This window comes from Taudactylus pleione, unplaced genomic scaffold (genome assembly GCF_031769625.1).
Source record: "Taudactylus pleione unplaced genomic scaffold, aTauple2 ptg000353l, whole genome shotgun sequence".
Classification (NCBI taxonomy): Eukaryota; Metazoa; Chordata; class Amphibia; order Anura; family Myobatrachidae; genus Taudactylus; species Taudactylus pleione.
In genome coordinates, this window is record NW_028284754.1 from 1057771 (window position 1) to 1079215 (window position 21445).

Sequence of the window (21445 nt, forward strand, 5' to 3'; positions counted from 1 at the left end):
CCTGTGCCGATCACTGTTGGAAGCAGTGCTCAGGCAGCCCCGTGCCGGTGGCCCCCTCACCCTGTGGCTGTAGAAGAGGTGGAACAGCTGACAAGGAATCAGAGTAACAGCTCATGGTGCTACAGGATGGAGCAGCCACAGCGCAATTCCTCATCTCCCCTTTGCCCAACCCCACCACCACCAAGCTAGAGATAGCCCGGTGGCTGCAGAGAGAATGGAGCAGCAGCCAGGTAAAACCTCCTACCCCACCACTGTAGAGATAGCAGCAGCTCATTGGCTAAACAGACAGTGCAGCCACCAGGCAAATCCTCCCCACTGTGGAACCCACACCCGGCAGCTGGAGAGGGAATGGAGCAGCCACCGGGCAAATACAAAGTAGAAGCCAGCTGTCCATATTCTTCTTTCCCCCCTCCCCACGCCTATCTAGAGGCAACCTGGCAATGGTCCACCAGCAGCTGCTCAAGCCACTGGATATGGGTCCTGCTGGGCAGTAATCACGGTGATGTCTCCCCCAATAACGTACCCACCCATGTTTATATACAGCTGAGAACAATGGTAGCAACCACAGAGTCTAGAAAGCACAAATAAATTTCACTCAAAACAGTTATGAATAGAAATCAATCAATTATTTAATAAAAAAAGACATACAATAATGAATAAAAGGCATATATCATTATAATAGCAGCTGTATAATGAAAAATCATAATAAATTATCAACGTATCAACAATTAGTGTCAATAATGAATTAAGAATGTCCTGGAGTCTGAAACACTGCAATATAAGGGAAGGATGTAAAGTTCCTTATTAATAGGGGCTTCCAAGTGGGAAACATTGTAAGAGTACATATGCTCAATGTGCAGCAATTGCAAGACACATTCAAATAGTCATTGTATCAGCATGGGTATTACCTGCAGCTCAGGTGTAAGTGTCCCATAAGGGGCAGAGTGAGAGTCCAGTAGGCGGTGATGGCAGACCGCATGTATGGATGGCTGGCTTCTGTTCTCGACCTGGCCAGCGGGGAACATGCAGTGATAGATGACAAGCCGCTCTGGTGTTTCTGTGCAGTTAGAGAGATCCGGAGGTCACAAGGTAAAGCCCGCAGATGAATAGTGTGATTTGGATAGGCTGTAGGTGAGGCCGTGCAGGAAATCCTGAAGAGGAGGGCGATTAGCTCCATCCAAATTCTCACCAGAGAAGGTAGCCGTGTGCCGTTGATTTTCACAGGATAGTTAGCTGGAGGTAAGCACCTACACGTTTCGACATCCACCTGACATATATTTCAAGGTGAATAATCTTTCCTCCCCTCTTGGGAGTTTAAATAGTCTCAGCAATAGAATCATTAGGAACAGCTTGTGATACTTAATAACTGTTTTGAGTGAACCAGAATGTTTCAATTTGAGAGAGTATTGATTAGAGACAATGTATTATGGGCCTGATTCAGAGCCGGATGCTCGTTAGGAGCGCTCGCTCTGAATCGGTACGTTTTTTTTTTTTTGGAGCGGGCTCCTTTCCGCTCATTAAGCTGTGGATGACTACCCACAGCTTTTGCGGGTGGCCAGGTGATGGTCGCGACCATCTGGGCTTGTGATGAGACCCTTGTGGTAGGGTCTCGTCCGTTGCAGGCCCCAGAGAGCTTCCTGCTAAAAGTATCGTGGGAAATGTGTACTGAATAAAGGCTAACTGAATTAGTACAGGTACATTGAGATCAAGTAGTGGAGAAATTAACAGGTAATATCAGAAAATACTATTCAATTTGATCTGTTCATTTAGTTGGTCAGGGAATAAGCTATTCATAAAGAAAATCCAAAATATTTCCTGTTTACATAGTGTCCTAAATCTATCGCCTCTTCTGGTAGTAGGGGGTATAGATTCTAATCCTATAACTCATAAAGAGCTGACATCCCCCCCATGATTTTCTGAAAAATGTCGGGATACACTGTGCAATAGATTTTTCTTAAGAATATTTCTCCTATGTTCTAGGAACCTTTCACGTAAGCTTCTTATAGTTCTCACCACATATCTTGTGTCACTGCAGCTGCAGAGCAGCAGGTACACCACCTACTTGGAGTTGCTGTTAATAAATTGTTTGATGGTATAAATTTTGTCTGAACTAATGGTGTTTATAGTTTTGGTCTTATTGCATACATATTGGCAAGTAATGCATTTGTTCATACAACACTTGTAAAAGCCTGGGGGTTTTTTGGGAGCCAGTCAGAACCAGATATCATATTTTTTTTTTTAATTGGTTAAAGGGAGCTTGGTGCCAATATATTTTTAAGTGATCTATTTTTTCTACAGATAACTGTTGGTTTCATTGGTAGTATATTTTTTAAGCACTGAGTCATATTGTAGCATCGGATAGTTCTTCTCTATATTTCTTTTAATCGTTCCTGAAGAATTATTATATGTAGAAATAAACACAAAGTTTCTTTCTATTTTATGTTCCTTATATTTTCTCAATTTAGATTTAAGGAGTTCCCTTCTGTCCATTACTGCGACTTCATTATATATATTTTTTAATAGATCTGAAGGGAAACCTCTCCCTCTGAAGCTCTCAAAGAGGTTTTTTATCTTGTTCTGAAAATGTATCTAAGTGGGAGCAATTGCGTCTTAAATGCATAAGTTGGCCCTTTGGTATGTTTGTTATCCAAGGGTGATGGTAGCAGCTGTTAAAATGTAAATAATTATTTGAATTCACCTCTTTGCAATAAGTAACAGTCTTAATTTGATTATTACTTATTTCTAAGGTCAGGTCGAGAAAGTTAGCCAGATTCCTACTATATGTGTAAGTGAAGGACAGATTGAAGCCATTGTTTTTGAGGGTAGAAACAAAACATTGTGCACTAGTAAGATCCCCATCCCAAATAATAAAATAAAATAAAAAGATCATCTATGTAATGGCTATAGAAGACCAGGTTCTCCCCGAACTCGCTCCCCCACACACTCAAAGTGTCCCATGTAGAGGTTCGCATACCTCAGGGCGAACCTGGTCCCCATGGCCATCCCAAGCACCTGTAAATAAATAGTGTAAGAAAAAATAAAATAATTGTGTATAAGAATGAAACAAATAGCTTGTAATAGATATTGTTGATGTTGGATGGATAGGGTACCATCTTCTAAAAGACAATTTGTTATCGCATCAATCCCCAACTCATGGGCAATATTGGTGTATAGCACTTTCACATCAAGTGTGAGAAAGGCATAACTTTTGTTCCAAATAATTCCTTGTAAAACATTTAGGAAATGTGTTGTGTCTTTTAGATGGGACCTTAGCCGTGTAAGGGCATTTAATGTTATCACTTTTCTTTCCCTTTATCTTATAATTCAATAATGTTGATCTTTCAAGGCTTTTTGCTCTGCCTATGGTGCCATTAATTAAATCTAGTGGATATCCTTTCCCACAAAATCTTGTGACATTAACTTTGGATTGATCTTGAAAACATTTCTAAGGTAGAACAATTTCATCTCAATCTCACTAGTTGGGAAAATGGGATATTTCTCTTCCACTGACCAAAATGACAACTTTTATATTCTAAATAATTATTGCTGTCAACAGTTTGGGTTGAGGTATTTATCTCTTTACCATCTCCTTGACAATTCCTCACACACATCACTAGATCTAAACAAGCTATTTTCTCAGGTTGAAACTCAGAGGTGAAACCCAAATTAAATTAATTCACATTTAAATAATGTACAAACTCAAAGTATTCCGATTCTGATCCACACCAGACAATTAACAAAACTTCTATATAATGTTTAAAAAGGAGTAATTTATCTAAGAATGGATTATTAACATACTTATATTTTTTCTCCCATTCACCAAGAAAGAGATTTGCCACACTAGGAGCACAAATTGTCCCCATTGCAACTCCGCATGTCTGCTCATAAAATCACCTAAAAAGGTTAAATAGTTATGTTGTAGTACAAAACGGATTGCATTAATCATAAACTCAATTTTCAGGGGATACATGTCAGGATCGCTCTCTAATACTATTTTAACACACTCCAAACACTTCTCATGTGAGATTGAAGTATAGAGCGATTGGACATCAATTGTGCCCCATTTGTGTTCATCATTCCACCTAAAGTCGTGTAGCATCTGTAGTAAATGCGTGGAATCCTTTATATATGAATCTAATAAAGGAACATATGTTTTCAAATACACATCAATATATTTTGATATTCTTGAGGTTAACGAATTCACACCAGAAACTATCGGGTGACCAGGAGGTGATATCTGGTCCTTATGTACAGTATCTTTGGCAGATGATAAATTGTAGCAATTCTGGGAGTTTCATTGTATAGATATTTATATTCATCATGTGTGAGTACCTTATCCATTAACCCTTATCTAGTAGCCTCTTCAACTCCATTAAATATTCTATAGTTGGATCATAAGATAGTTTACAACATAGGATTTAGTATCGGATAACAATCTATTCATCTCCTGTACATATTTCTCTCTAGTCATGATAACAAGGCCTCCCCCCTTGTCCGCCTGTTTAATTACCAATTCTTTATTATCAACTAACATTTTTAATCATTGTATTTCCCCTTTTGTAAGGTTATCTCTGATCCTAGGGGTATTGGTAGTTTGCTCTAAATCTTTTTTAACTCATTTAGAAAAAAGATCCATGCAGGAACCACGTGATTCAATAGGGTAAAATGTACTTTGTTTTTTTAGGCCATTAGTTCCCCAGTGGTTTACTTCCCAAATCTTTACCAGAGTCAAACATTTATTCTGATTCCGTATAAAATGTCTTTTCAGTGTCATTTTACGTATGTATACTGCAAGTTTAAATCCATATATGTTTGGAATTTAATAATTCCCGTGGTTGGTGTAAAGCTAAGCTCTTTTTGTAATAAACCACTGGTGGTAATTGAAAGCGTTACCTTAGATAGGTTAAAATACCTATTTTATTTAAATCCTCTGGGTCGTTTCATTGAGCACCCCTTTTTTTGAGGGATTTTGTCCCCCTCTTTTACCTCTATGTCTCTGAACCTTTTCCTTGTTCCTTCTACAGTTTGATTTGTTGAAAGTTTGTTGCGGCCATGAACAAACATTTTCTGGCCCCTGTATAAAAAACTTGAATATCTATTGGAACGTATCAGGGAAAAATCCCTTCTACCCCTAACAGGCTCTATCCATGATTTCTTTATAGAAACTGTCTGCCATCTATAAGGGGAGTTAACCATTCTTGTTAATTGGTTCCAATTATTGATGGGTAATATTTGTTTGAAATCCTCCCGTATGGGATTATTTCTAACATTAATCTGTTGCTGCCATTTAAAATCATGAGCACTCTTTTTAAGCTGTTTTCGAATTGTGTGCTAATTCCGCACTTGACCTTTGTCATAATCCTCTTTATCCCTTTTAAACTTACTACTTTTGGTGTCAACAATTTCCTTTTCAACTGTACTAATCTTGTTTTCAATATTTTCTGAAAATTGTTTAAACTCATCCATATTGGCAGAATGTAATCATTTTTATTCGACCTCAATACTATCCTTTTCTATATCCTTTCATTTTTTTTTCATTTTCATACACAATGAGCCACATTAAATCTAAGGCACCCTCATCCAAATTCCTGTACCATTCTTTTAAAAATGTATCATTTGGTTGACCAAAAGTGGGATTCTTATTTATCATCAAACCTCTTGGTATCCTGCTACATTTAATATAATCTTCCAGACCTACTATATCCCACCAGACTCTTGTTTCTTTTATCAACAGGCTCTCTGTTTTTATAAAGAGGTCTTGGGTGGAGCATTCACTATTTAAAACATGTTTCAATTACTGCATCATCATAGAAAACTTTCAAACACTCCTCTGATCGTTTAGATCTTAAACCAGCAAATCTGGACATGATGGACCTCTTTATAAAAACAGAGAGGTTGTTGATAAAAGAAAAAAGAGTCTGGTGGGATATAGTTTAACACAAATCTCATGTCCTCACATTCCTCCCTCACTTTTTAGGCCTTGTTCCCAGGGGTGATCAGGAAACACTACTGACTGGGAGAGGTGGTGATGGGTCTTCCTGGGTGGCGTAGAACTGGGCCTGGTTCCTGCTGATGGGACAAGCCATCCATGTTTCTGGGATCTCTACCCAGTGACAGGTCAGGGGTTGTGGCCATTGATCCCACCGAGACCCCTGGTGATGGCCTGAGAGTGTCCATGGGTGCTGTCACCAAAGACTGTGCTTGGCTCTGGGTGATAGCTCAACACAATAACTAGCCAATCCACTGCCCAGATAAGTTACCAGAAAAACAAGTCCCACCTCCACTTCCCCTGAGTCAAGGCCCCAATCCAAGTGTACCCAGGCCATGGGTATAATAGTTATCTGCTCTTCTGCCATGGAGATTTAAATTTTCTGTTTCTCCAACAGTTGACAGGGAGGGCCTAATTCCTGTTGGACCAGGGTGATGGAGGCCCTGGAGTCTGTCAACTCTTGCAGTTCCTGCCCATTGACTTTAACAGTCTGTAGGTTGGCCTTCATGTTATCTGAGGTAGCTTTCCCAATAGCTGCTACCACCTCCATTTGGTATGCTACTTCCTCTGCCTCTGGTGCATCAGGAATGCAGTTCCCCTCCCCACACCAAATGTCATTTCCTGGCACAATGCTACCCTGGGTAAAGCTGGTTGGGCACCCAGAAATGGTCCTCTTCCCCACAGACAGTCTCATTGCACATGCCCTACCTGGCAACAGTTGTAGCACTGCCAAGGCTCGGAATGTGCTGGGCCCCGTGGTCTTGCATTGGCCATTTGCAGAGCTGGGGTGTGTAGTGGGGCCAGGCTCTGGGTTGCCAGGGAGAGATTTTGGAATTGTTGGGGGCGTTGGGGGGCTGACTTTTCCTCCGGGTTGACTCTTCTCCACCGGGGACTGTTAGCTGTGAACTCATCGGCTAGGTGTGCTGCTTTCTCAGGAGTGTTGGGGTTCCGATCCACCACCCACACTCTTATTTCCAGGGGCATCTTGTTAAGCAACTGTTCCAGAATAATAACATTTTTAACATCCACTACCGTAAGTGCCCACTTTCCGGCCAGCCACCTGTCACAGTTCCATCGCAACAGGTTATTAAACTCTGTAAATGATGAATCCCCTTTCCATGACATCGACTGAAACTTGGTATGGCATGACTCAGCAGTCATTGCGTATCTGGCAAGCAGCACCCCACAGACCTCCTCATATGCCAGTGTCTGTTCTGGACTCAAAACATGGCATGCATCCAGCACCCATAAACTCAGACTGGGTAACAAATATTGAGCCCACTCTGCTGCCTCAATCCTATGCATAGTCATCACTGATCCAAACATATGCAAATGTCTATGTCAATATCTAAGCTGGCCTCATCAAAAGGTGGTATGTCCTGATATCGCAGCCTGGCTGTCTGCCTTACCAATGCTGGTGGGGCATGTTTGTATTTCTGTGCTCCCAAGGCAGCCCCAGTACTGCTGTACCTCATCCTAATGCTGCCAGCAACTCCTGCAACTGATCTGCCTCTCCAATGATAGGCATTGCACATGAAGCAGTTGTCCCACTGGTTCCCTGACACTCAGTTGGCTCCGGTACATCATCCTTATTGTCCTCCTCCTTTGGATGATCTTGGTCCCACTGGGCTAGTTTTGCCATTAATATTTCTCTGGTGTCCTGTGCATAAAACTCAATCTGTTTTGTTCGGCAGAGATCCTGCAGTTGGCCTTTCATGAGGTATCGGTAGCATAGTGGTTCTGATTCCATTCCCTGCTGTATTTTATGACTTTATGCTTGAAGGCTGGTGTCTGAATGTTCCCACTGTTGTTGTCGCCAAATGTGAAGATACAGGGTTCTCTCAATTACCCAGACACTGAGCAGATGAAACCAAAGTGATAGTTTATTTTGTACGGCACACCAAAATAGGGAATATGCAATGGCAAGAGGTAAACACAGCAAACAGGCAATATGCAAGTAGCAGTCCAGACATAGGCAGTCCAAATAGAGTATAAAGGGCCTGATTCAGAGCCGGATGCTCTGACAAGAGTGCTCACTCTGAATCAGGGCCATCCTAGCTCAAATTTGAGCGGCCTCCTGGCCACTCGCATAGCTGTGGGTGACCACCCACAGCTTATGCGAGCGGCCAAAAAGATGGTCGCGATGGTCAAGACCATTATGACCATTGGGCTTGCGACGAGATCCTTGCGGTAGGGACTCGCCTGCAGCAAGCCCGGAGTGCTTTTGGCTCTATCAGAGCCCAAAACACTCCCACTGACATCACTAGTGATGTCAGTGGGTTCGGACGCAGACAATAGGCATTCTCATGGGAATGCCTCCGTCTGGGCAGCCATGCCCCCGGCATGCCCACCAAAGTGGGCGTGCTGTCACGCACCTTCAACAGCATGCCCCTTTTTTTGCGAGACCTCTAATGACGGCTACCCCATCGTTATTTGGGTCTCGAGCATGAGCACGACGGAGGCACCTCCATAGTGTGCATGCGCATTTGGGCAACATCGACCCACTTGCAAGCGTACAGTGCTCGCGAGTGGGTCTGAAGGAGACCCAAAGTTCCAGGACAAGTCCAGCAAATAGCCAACAACACACAGTTTCACACAGTAGAAACTATCACAGTTCACACAGAAGTGATAACGTATACGTCGACACAAGCATTTACGGGATACCATACAGTCGAACCTACCACAGTTCACACAGCAGTGATAGAGTTCAAGTCCACACCAGAGAATGAAGATCTCTCCACAGGAGTTTCCAGATGCATAAATCGACCCAATCTTTTCCAGGATACCACACAGTCGAAACTACTACCATTCACACAACATTGATAGCCTATACAACCACACAGGACTGGTCATGCATTCCACTAAGCACCTTGGAAGTGTGACTAACAAGTGGGGCTGCCTTTGGTGACTTCTTTTAAAAACTTCCAAGTTCCCACAGTTCTTGTGACCACCCAGGGGAGTTGCACCATTTCCTGATTGGTTTGAGTCCCTTATCCAGTAACTTCCTCTTACCTCCCCAAGATATTACTTCTCTGACAAACACTCACTGGGCTGGCTCTGTACAGTCAGCCAGACTCCAATGAGGGACAAAGGCAGGCAAATGGAAGGGGGTGTAAGTCCTGAGTGTCCCTTGCAGAGGTGGAAATTAACCCATGATGTCTTTTGCTCTGTGAGGTGTTACATTGCTCTACTGGTTATGAATAAAACTGGCATATGGACAAGGGCTAAACATCAAGGGCTAAAAAGCATTGCACATTACATTTTTAACACACATCTCATGTCCTCACAAATGGCGACTTTGGAATACAAAATTATAGATCAAGAACCTGAATCGATTTGAAGGGGTAACAGAGCACATAAATTTCTACATTTAGAATCATGTTAGATTTTCGGCTTAGACACTGTCAAACCCAGGGGGTTAAATGATTCTCTATGATTAATATATTTTATTTAATCAAAGTTACTTGAGATATTATATAGAAATTTTAGATTATAGTTGTTGTTACATTCTATGATATTCAGATGTACTTGGTAATAGGAGATCTCATGTTGGCTGCCCAGTCTTTTCATATACAATAATCTTTTAAATTAAAATATTTTCACATAAGGATTTTTTATATATAAATCTAATATTTTATGTTGCATACATATTTGAGAGATATATTATGGATTGATATTTTATCATTAAGTATCATATGCACTTATTTGCAAATACTTATTTGCACAATACCTGAGCAGTTTATTTTTCTCACATTATCATGTGACATGATTGTACACATGTCTTAAACAGTTTTTAGTCACTCTATTAATGTTGTTTATGTTTTTAGTGGTTTTTAAGTATTAGCAGTAACACTGCCTTGTTTATTATGTTTCCATAGAAGAGCTGGAGTCAACCACGACGTCACTTCCGACAACTGTTTCCACGATTGGTAAGTGCACCTATTTAATGTTTCACTGTATTCATGATTGTTTACTGTCCAGAAGAAGGGAAGCACATCCCTGAAAAGTTAATTTATGCAGTAAAGTTTCACTGTTATTTACATGATGTGACAAGTCCCTGAGTGCCGCCTTCTTTTTGTGGATATATATATATATATATATATATATATATATATATAGATAATAGAACTGGATCAGAGCACCAAAAAGTGCCACACAGTAAATATATTGACATAAAAATACAAAGTGCAAGTGCTAATGGTACATATATACCACATGACCTATTCAGAAAGAACTGAGTTGTATAGATAAATATAAGAATATAGAAACAATGCAATTTATTAGTAAAATAAGGAGGGGTACACACATAAATATCATGCAGACAATATAAAAACAAATAATGAGTTTTTTTAGAGATAATTTGGAATATCTCTTAGATCCAGAGAAAAAAATTGTTTAATATCAACAAACCTTATTTATATTTTTTTTTCTTATCTATATATTCCGTTCTTTTTAGTATATTTAGTTTTTCTCATACAACATATCATTTAATGTGTCTTGTTTAATTTACTCCTCCATAAATGAATTGAGTAAAAAATGAATTTGGCATATCGTCTTAAATAATATTGATATTCTTACAAATAACAAAATAGAGGAGTACTGTATGAGAACTCTTAAAGTCCCATTCTATTCTTTTATCTTATTATCATAGTCATTTGAGTGTACTGAGTAACACAAAGTCTCTTTATTCGTAGTTTGTGTATATATGGAATTTTTTGGAAGTTATCAGCTCTATACACAATAGTCTATAGAAGTGCTAGTTAACCTCACTGAAACCTGTTAAATCATCTGATGGAAATCTACACTAATCACTAATCAGTAAGCAGTTACAGCTATTTGAATAGCTGCAACCATCTCAGTGAGACTTACACCTTCTGAGGATACCGGGGTTGCCATTCCCGGAGTAACGCATCAAGGACGGAGAATCTCACAGATTCACCTGTATTTGCACTTCAAGCCCCCCAGACTAATCTCACAGATTCACCTGTATTTGCACTTCAATTCAGCCAGGATGGAGGTAACTTAACACTGCATATATTGCTCAGTGTCAGACCACTTAAGAGAGCAGTGGCCCCCTCACCATCCTCCTACTCACTGTGTCCATCAGCGGCTATATTGGACTGCACAGTGGATCTAGAACTTGTCTGCACCCTCGCAGACTGTGTCCTTTAGCAGCTTCAGCAGACTGCACAGTAGATCCTGAACTCATTTGCATCCCCACAGACTGTGTCCATCAACGGCATTACCGGACTGCACAGCAGATCCAGAATTTGTTTGCACTCCCGCTGATGAGCGGACGAGAGCAATTCTGTGTGATACTTCCATCAGTGAGTACACAATTCTGTGTGATACTTCCATCAGTGTGATACTTCCATCAGTGTGTACATCAGTGAGTCCATCAGTGAGTACTCCTGCTGACGAGCGGATGAGAGCAATTTTGTGTGATACTTTCATCAGTGGAATGGATACTAACTATCCATTCCACATTGCACATTTATGTCCCAATTTAAGGCATAATGAGTGGATAAGTTCATTATTTTGAAGTCTATATATCAAAAAAAGATTTTTGCCTGTCATTAGGGGACCTCCATGCTCATGTGTAGATTTATTAAGAATGGGCACTGAGTTAATGGAAGATTACTCACCCACCCTACATGATACCATTTGGTCACCCTTTTGAGTTATCCCTTTTAGAAAGGAATCTGGGAAACAATCAAATATAGAGCTTGAACTGATTATAGCAATGGACTGTATAATTTTTTTATATATTTTATGTTTATATTTTACTGCTTGATATATGTAATAATAGTATAATAAATTGACTGTTATTATAAATTGTGTGGTTATCTAAACCAGCGCTCCACAACTACCCATATGCAAATATAAGAGCAGAAATTGCATAAATAATTTAATAACCCACACTGCACTATTGAAAGTCACTTTTTTTCAAAAGCCAATTAAAAGTTTATGTCCCGGTTTATTATCCAGCAGGTGTCCTGTAGCAATAGAAACAGTCCAATGGTATCTACACTCAGTCAGCTGGTCCAGATCTGTATTGGATAAAGCCAGTGATGTCCTCTTCTTATATATATTTATATTTATTGAGTGAGGGATCCAATACAGTAGGACTCAACGCGTTTCCATGTGGAAGTGACCCACACCTTCATGAGGAGCAAATGTTTGGAGCTTCATAGGGTTCTCCGATATTTATAATGCTCTAATGAGTGAATCATTATCAGGTGTCTATAAATAATTAACCAAGCCATGTTGCAAATGATTAAATAAATCCAAGAGTATGAGTAGGCAATCATATCTTGATTCAACATAACATTTAAAAATATAAATGAGTATTGTTAATACTTAAAGTAAAGTAAGTACTTGTATTCATTATTCCCCAGTCATGATCATGTGAGCACTACCCGGTCACATGACTCATGACGTGTAGGTACCCTCCAATTGGTTAGAGCCGGTCATGTGTCTGTGACTCATATGCAGTTCCACAGACAGGCGGCAGACTCTAATGAATGCAGATCTGTTTTTGATCTGAGGTTCCAAAGTTACTACGTTTGTGGAATCACGTGGTGTAAACAAGCATCACGTGACTATGCAATATTCAAAGACACTAAAATCATTATTTGAGGAGTAGAAATGAGAGGTTTGTGTGTGTTGAACTAATAACAATCAGTTTAGTTAGCAATAAAATATTAGATCAAATATACAGTACATTATCCGATAAAATACATCAAAATACATAGAGGTTTATTAAGCAGTGAAGGAATCTTCTTAAAAAGAGGGGGAGAAAGTGCAACACCACATTTTCACCCAGGGATCTCATAAGCATACATAGATTATTAGAATTTAAGTTTATTATGTCATTGTTAAATAATATATAGACTATGGATAAATGAATTGGCAAATTACCAAAAAAACAATAACCCTGATGTTAATACTCAGAGTCCCCATCACCATAACAGTACCCAATCTACTCAACAAATCCAAAGTAAATTGCATCAAATTATACTGTTAAGTTCCACAGATTCATTGAGGCCATCTGGGTGTAGAGTATTCAATTTGAATATCCAGTAGACTTCCTGGTGGCACAAGATTTTCTATCTATCTCCTCCACGTGGAGTGTTCGTGATCTGTTCTATACCAACGATGGATAGATTACTGATGTCACCTTTGTGAACTTCAGTAAAGTGCCTAGAAACACTGTTGTTGGGAAATTTGTCAACTGCATTACTGCATTACTGCCACACAGCACTGAGGTTGTGGGTTCAATTACCACCATGGCCCTAACTGTGCGGAGTTTTTATATTCTCCCTCTGCTTGCGTGGGTTTCCTCCAGGTATACTGGTTTCCTACCACATTCCAAAAATATACTAGTAGGTTAATTGGCTCCCACCAAAAAAATAAAATAAATGAACCCTAGTTTGTGTGCATGTGGTAAGGAATATTAAGCTCCACTGGGCAGGGAGTATTGTGAGTGGCCACATTTGCTATATAAAGCGCTGCGGAATATGTGTGCGCTATATAAATAACTAGTAATAAATAAATAAGTCCTTCTTATATTTTTCTTTAGTATGTGTACCTCCTCTGCAACCTCTAAAAATTTTTCTCAATGCCTTTTTGATATCCCTGAGTTCCTTGTAAGATGATATTTTGATTCCCAATGATTGGGACATGGTGGTTCTTCCTGAAAATCCTTATATGGAGATTGAGTCACTTTTCTACTGACTTGATGGTTTGTCTTGGGTTTAGCACCCGAATCCCCATAGGTGCCTATGTGTTCATATTGTTCTCCTTTAGATGATGGAAAACTAGATTTAGGGGCCCTCCATTTACTCTCGGTGATCTAATGGGGATTCGTGTGCATTCTATCATTAAATTGACGCATTCCTGTGCCTAATTCAGATATAGTTTTTCTATGGTCTGATCTCACTTTGTTATTCTGTAATTTGAGATTAGAACATTTGTAATTTCTAACCATATTATTCTAATAATCATATAGATCCCTTTTAAATTTATTTTTCTTGTTCTCTACAATAACTTTTTCTAAATTTACAATCCTCTCATTGATAATTGAATCATTTTCTTGATATTCTTTGTTAGTTTGAAAAGGTTCCAATTCTTTCTTTATATCTTCCATTTCTTTTTCTAGAATACTGGTCTTGTGTTATCTGTATTTAATGATTAGCTCCATTAGATTAATTGAACATATATATAGTGTTTTTTCCCATTCTTTATGGAATCTGACCCTTAGAATCTGGTCAGGTATGAATGCAAATGACAATCAGCAATTTCCTCCCAAATGCCGGAAAATGGACCAAAACTGATTGAACAAATTGTTTAGATCAAACATTTAACAAACTTGTCTGACGACCATTTTCATCTGTTTTCTGGCATTCAGGAGCAAATTGCTGATCATCATTTACTCCCATACATTACCAGATTTTCATTCCAACCAATCAACTAGTTGGATGGTTGGACAGAAAATCTTTACGTGTGTACCCAGCTTTAGGATAACCTGCACTTCACTATTAAGAGCCACTGGATCCAAAAGCCAATTAAAAGTTTATCTCCCAGTTTTTTATCCAGGTAGAAAAAGGAGCAATATTACCAGTTCTGGCAGTGTTAGTAAGGCATCCCCACAAGGTTTGTGTCCTGTAGCAATAGAAACAGTCCAGTGGTATCTCCACTCAATTAGCTGGTCTGGATCTGTATGGCATAAATCCAGTGATGTCCTCTTCTTATACATATTTAGTGAGTGAGGGATCCAATGCAGTAGGGCTCAATGCGTTTCCATGTGGAATTGACCCACACCTTCATGAGGAGCAAATGTTTGGACTTCCATAGGGGTCTCCAATACTTATAATGCTCTAATGAGTGAATCATTATCAGGTGTCTATAAATAATTAACAAAGCCATGCAGTAAATTATTAAATACATTCTAGAGTAAGGGTATGCAATCATATCTTGATTCAACATAACATTTAAAAATAAAAATGAGTATTGTTAATAATTAAAGTAAAGTAAATAATGTATTCATTATACCCCAGTCGCAATCATGTGAGCGCTACCCGGTCATGTGACCCGTGACGTGTAGGTACCATCCAATTGGTTAGAGCCGGTCATGTGTCCGTGACTCATATGCAGTTCCACAGACAGGTGGCAGACTCTAATGAATGCAGATCTGTTGTTGAACAGGTTCCATAGTTGCTACGTTTGTGGAATCACGTGGTGTAAACAAAGATCACGTGACTCTGCGATATTCAAAGACACTAAAATCATTAAAATAATTATCTTGCCAAATTACAGGTAATATATCTGAGGAGTAGAAATTAGAGGTTTGTATGGGTTGAACTAATAACAATCAGTTTAGTTAGCAATAAATATTAGATCAAACATACATTATACGATAAAATGTATCAAAACACATAGAGGTTTATTAAGCACTGAAGGAATCTTCTTAAAACAGAGGGGGAGAGAGAGTGCAAAACCACATTTTCACCCAGGGCCCTCATAAGCATACATAGATTGTTAGAATAGAAGACTATTATATGTAATTTTTAAATAATAATATATAGAATATGGATTAATGAATTGCCAATTACCAAAATAAATAATAACCCTGAAGTTAATACTCTGGGTATTGTTATGGTGATAGGGACCCTATCTACCCAAGACATCTGAAGTAAATTGCATCAAATTATACTGTTAAGTTCCACAGATTCGTTGAGGCCATTTTGATGTAGAGTATTCAATTTGAACATCCAGTAGACTTCCTGGTGGCACAGGATTTTATGTCTATCTCCTCCACGTGGAGTGTTCGGGAACTGTTCTATACCAACGATAGATAGATTACTGATGTCACCTTTGTGAACTTCAGTAAAGTGCCCTAGAAACACTGTTGTTAGGAAATGTGTTAATAATATTATGACAGTGCTCCAAGAATTTCTTTTTAAAAATACATATTTTAGACCGCATTCTCATGTTAATAAGTAGATGACATAGATGGAATCACAATTCGTGAAACTATTGATAGTAAATGGTTACTTTCTAAAACTCATATCTATAGTATTGGTTCATCTAGGAATATGAGTTCATATTGTGCATCTATTCTTGCCACATCTGTAAAAGCCTGGTGGTCTAGATGGTATCCATTGTTTATCTTGGAGATTTATCAGACTGATGGTAGGAATCTTAGTTGTCTTTAAAAATGTATTTAAATATATTCTTTAAGGATTTATTCTTTGTATAGATAATGAGTGGTTTATTGGGCAAAAGCTCTCTTAGAATACACACATACACACAAATGAAAAAATATGTTGTGCACTGCAGGTGCGCGGCAAAAAAGTGGGCATGGTCACATACCAAAGGGGCGTGGTCACATACCGAATGAGCGTGGTCACTGAAAATGGTGTGTGCCGACATGACACGCCAGCCTTTTCTCGTCACTCTGGGAACATTCCTTTCCATTCCATATGCAACTTACCTATACAGTGGTTTCTCACAATGTGGTACCTCTGAAGAGATATATCCTCCCTGGGATGATGGCGTCTTCAGTCGGTATTCACTTTTCACGTACTGTAGGCCACATCATCGGGAAGATGCCTGTTTGTGTAAGAATAATAACAGGGTCATCATCATACAACAGCGATTCAAAAAGACTCCTTCCCCTTTGTATCTTCCTTCCCCCTGCATCTCCCAGCCACACAATTTCCCCCTGCATTGTCTCTCAGTACACCATCACCTCCCCCCTGTGTCATCTCTCAGCCACACTATTGCCTCAGCCCTGCATCATCTATCAGCACACCATCACCTCCCCCCTGCATCGTCTCTCAGCCACACCACCACCTGCCCCCCTGCGTCATCTCTTAGCACACCATTTCCTCCCCCCTGCATCATCTCTTAGCACACATTTGCTTCCCCCCTGCATCATCTATTAGCACACCACCACCTGCCCCCCTGCGACGTCTCTTAGCACACCATTGCCTCCCCCCTGCATCATCTCTTAGCACTTCATCACCTCCATCCCTCCCTCACTGCATCATCTCTCAGTCACACTATTGCCTCTTCCCTCTGTGTCATCTCTCAGCCACATCATCGCCTCCTCCCTCTGTGTCATCTCTCAGCCACACCATCGCCTCCTCCCTCTGTGTTATTTCTCAGCCCCACCATCGCCTCCCATCAGTGTCATCTCTCAGCACACCATCACAGATACACACACACTGACATAGATACACACACACTGACATACACACACTGACACAGACACACATATACTGACACAGATACACACACACTGACACATACACACACTGACACAGATACACACACAGTGACACACGCACACTGACACAGATACACAGACAATGACACAGACACACATACTGACACAGATACACTGACACACATACACTGACATAAATACACACACCCAGTGACACACACACACTGACACATGCACATTGACACATACACACACTGAGACAAATACACATGCACACTAACACACACTGACACAGATACACATACACACACTGACACAGATACACATACAAGCACACTGACACAGATACACACACACAGTGACACACATACACAGACACAGTGACACAGATACACATACACACTGACACACACACTGACACACATAAACATTGACACACACTGACATAGATACATATACACAGTGACACATGCACAATAACACACATTCACACACACTGACATAGACACACACACATTTTTCACACAAATGCAGCCAGCTAAGTAAAAGCATGGCTGACATCAATTGAAAGTCACCCCCCCTCCACAGCAGTCCGACCCCCACTCCTCCCTACCAGCAAAAAAAAAATACTTACTTACCTGGCTGCAGTGGCTGATCTGGAGCAGAGACAGCATTGGGGAAGCACAATCATCCTAGCCTCCATCGGCAGCTCTGAATGGCAAGACTGCCTGGGATGGGCTGCGCACTTCTGCTGCAGCTCCCTCTACAGTCCCCTGCAGGCACACTTGCCTGTTCGTTCAGTAGCCCTCACACAGTCCAGACCAGTGCAATGGTGGCGGGGGGCGGTGCGGGTACGATGTCCTGGCCAGCTGTGCCCCCCTCTGCTGTGTCTGCCACGGTGCCCAGGGCACATGCCCTACTCACCCTGCCATAGTTACACCAATGGGTGTGAAGTATATTTACAAATGAATGCCAGATCTCTCTCTTGATATTGTTTTTCTTTCTAATTAGTTTTGGTTTGTAAGAGATCTGATCTATTCATCTCAAAACAGTGCATTGTACTGTTGTTGTTGTTTTTTGTTTTATTTTGTTTGTTAAGAAATAGTAAAGTTGGAATAATCAGTGAAACTGCATGTTATGTATTATACAGTATGTAAAGGTGGTTTGCATTGGAATAATATTTTCCTTTTTATTTTTTGCACTTTTCTTCTCTAGCTGCAAGTCCCTGTGCAACTGCAGGATGTGACCCAAATGCTAACTGTGATGATTCTACAGGTTCAGCTGAATGTGTCTGTAATGATGGGTTCATAGGAGATGGCATCGAATGTTCTGATCCATGCTCAAGTCACATTGTTCTCAATGACATCTGGAGAAGTACATCTAATGTAGGCAGCTATAGTCTTCATTGTGACAAAGGTTTGAGTGGATGGCATCGCTTTATTGGCAAAGGAGGCATTAACATGCCAGAATACTGTGTGCCAAAACAGAGTTGTGGTACTACTGCCCCAATGTGGCTGAGTGGATCCCATCCGATGGTTAGCGATGGTATAATAAGTCGCACTGCTTGTTCCAACTTTAATGACGATTGTTGTCACTGGTCAGCAACTATTCAGATTAAAGCTTGTCCTGCTGGATATTATGTATATGAACTGAGTGGAATACAAGATTGCTATGTAGCATATTGCACAGGTGAGTACTTTACTCTGGAATATAACATAACAGGCTATAGCTACTATACCAATTAAAATTGAGATATTTAGCAAAGCTCTGTTCAGTAAGACATACAGGATGACAAGCTTTCTAATCTCCATCCAAAGATAGCACTTACTACATAAACATGCTAGAATATGTATACTTATGTGTGATTTTTCTTTTTCATGATTCATCAGACTTGAGTTCTAAGTCTATTGGAGCATACACACGGTCAGATTTGTCAGACTTGTCAGATTTGTCAGATGAACGATTGAACGATTAAACGATTTGAACGATTTTACCAAAGTTTTGAACGATTTGAACGATTGAATGATTTTTGACTGCATTAAAATGAATGGAATCGTCCAAGTCTGACTGCAAACACATCAGATGTCAAATATCGTTATCTGACCATCGGGAACGCGCATCGTTGATCGTCCATCGTTCAGGCATGTCAGATATGAACGATTTTCCTTCAGATATGAACGACTGAACGATTTTTAAATCATTTTCGTTCATATCTGAAGGAAAAATCTGACCGTGTGTATGCACCATATAACATGCGTTCTACTGTATGCCTAAACATACATGTAAATATAAGAAATATGTGGCATGGGGATGGAATTTACTGTGATTCACATATGGAATAATTCCTGAGTAGTTCTTATAATATTATATACAATATGGAAGTCCCAAAGTTAAAACGAAACAGATATCATATTTTTTTTTAATATGTCCTCTTCAATTTCAACTTTAATTCTTCCCCATATAACAAATATACATTTAAAAACGAAATTAGGCCCAGGTGCTGAGGAGTTAAAGTAACCCTTCCAGATATAACACAGCTGAGTGAGAGAGTCACTCTCACCACAACACAATAGGATATAAAAAACAAAAGCAGCCGTAGTATCTGAGGGTTTAGAAGTGAATGTCATTCAGAGCAGTTCTAAATACTGTGAGCACTGAATGGAAGCACTTGCACTTTGTTTGGCAGACTAAAACGGAGACTGCTTTTCCAGGTGTCACAGCCTGTGAGCGGCTTTACCAAAAGCCTCACATTCATGTCTCCCATCCACCTGCAGAATTAACTTCCACCTGAAACCCTCTAGAATACATCGGTCACACGGACCCTCCAGAGCGGCTTCCCATCACCACTTGAGTTCCGCACAGCTTGGGTTGAACACCGGAGCCAGCCATCTGTGGACGTGGTTTGCTGTACCGCTATTGCTGGATTTCCACTCAGCATAACATGGGACGGTACCAACACCTGTGCAGGTATTACCCAGTGCTGTGGAACATTCACACAATATGTGTTTATTTGGAATTCTATTGCACTAGTGCGTGGACCATCTTCAATATACCCCATATGGAAACTCTTTTCTAACTGAGGAACACTATTATAGCCATCACTTGTTTAGGGGTCTGGACTCCAGGATAAATTGATTATTGAAGTACCATTGCTTGCTCATTTGAATTCACATTGTTGCAATACGTTATAATAGCTGCTATTTTTAATATTGTTTTTTCATGTATTCATTTTGTCAATAAATGTTGCAATTATATTTAGAACTGCTCTGAGTGACATTCACTTCTAAACCCTCAGATACTACGGCTGCTTTTGTATTTTTTATAACAAATATACATTAACAGGCAAACAAAAAAAATAGCGAAACAATGCAATAAACTAATGCTTTCAGGAATGAAATTACACCTTTGTTATATACTGAAATGTAAAATGGTGACTATACTTACAAAGCCAGGGGAGAGATAGGGACACAGGGCCTGATTCAGACCCGCTCGCGGGTCGATGGTGGCCCAGTGCGCATGCTCGGCATGCTCAATGCGCGTGTGCGAGCCCCGTAGCGAGTGAGATCTTCACTCGCTCTGGAGCTTGCAGCAATACGGGGCAGCTGTCGATGTTGATCGACAGCTTGCCCCATTTTGTAGGCGGGTAGGGGGGGTGGCTGAGCAAACGGAGGCATTCCCGAAAGAACACCTGCCGTTTGTGGGCGGCCCTACTGACATCACTCGTGATGTCAGTAGTGGACTTCCGGCTCTATTAGAGCCGGAAGTCCACTTGGCATTGCGAGTGCAGAGACCCTACCATAAGGGTCTCCTCGCAATGCAGATGGTCGCAATAATCACAACCATCTCTAGGCCACTCGCACAAGCTGTGGGTGGTCACCCACAGCTGTTCAAGTGGCCTGGAGGCCGGAATAAATAAAATAGGGATGCCCCGATTCAGAGATAGTGCACGCAAATAGCGTGCACCTCTGAATCAGGCTCACAGTACATTTCAAAAAGTTACTGAAAACACCTCACAAAGCACCTTTATGTGAATGTGAATATGTTTAATCTTGGGTTCATGTAAAATGTAATAGGTTTGTTAACGTCCCCCCTGATATTAATGTACTAGTTTTGTAGACTCGTCATTCGTTTTGTTGTGAGCAAGGCAACATATGAATAGATTGCAGGTATATCCAACTGATGCCAGACATATGCATTGTATGTCTTTGTGTGCATAGCATGGA

General features: G+C 40.3%; 1 protein-coding gene across 1 annotated transcript in view; it reads left to right on the forward strand.

The window, feature by feature from the left end:
* The window catches only part of LOC148508605 (uncharacterized), a 653608-nt gene that overhangs the window by 269518 nt on the left and 362645 nt on the right, over window positions 1-21445 (forward strand). The window contains exons 11-12 of the mRNA XM_088444305.1: window positions 9868-9918; window positions 18438-18911. Coding sequence (XP_088300431.1) covers window positions 9868-9918; window positions 18438-18911 — 525 coding nt within the window. The remainder of the gene's footprint in view (window positions 1-9867; window positions 9919-18437; window positions 18912-21445) is intronic.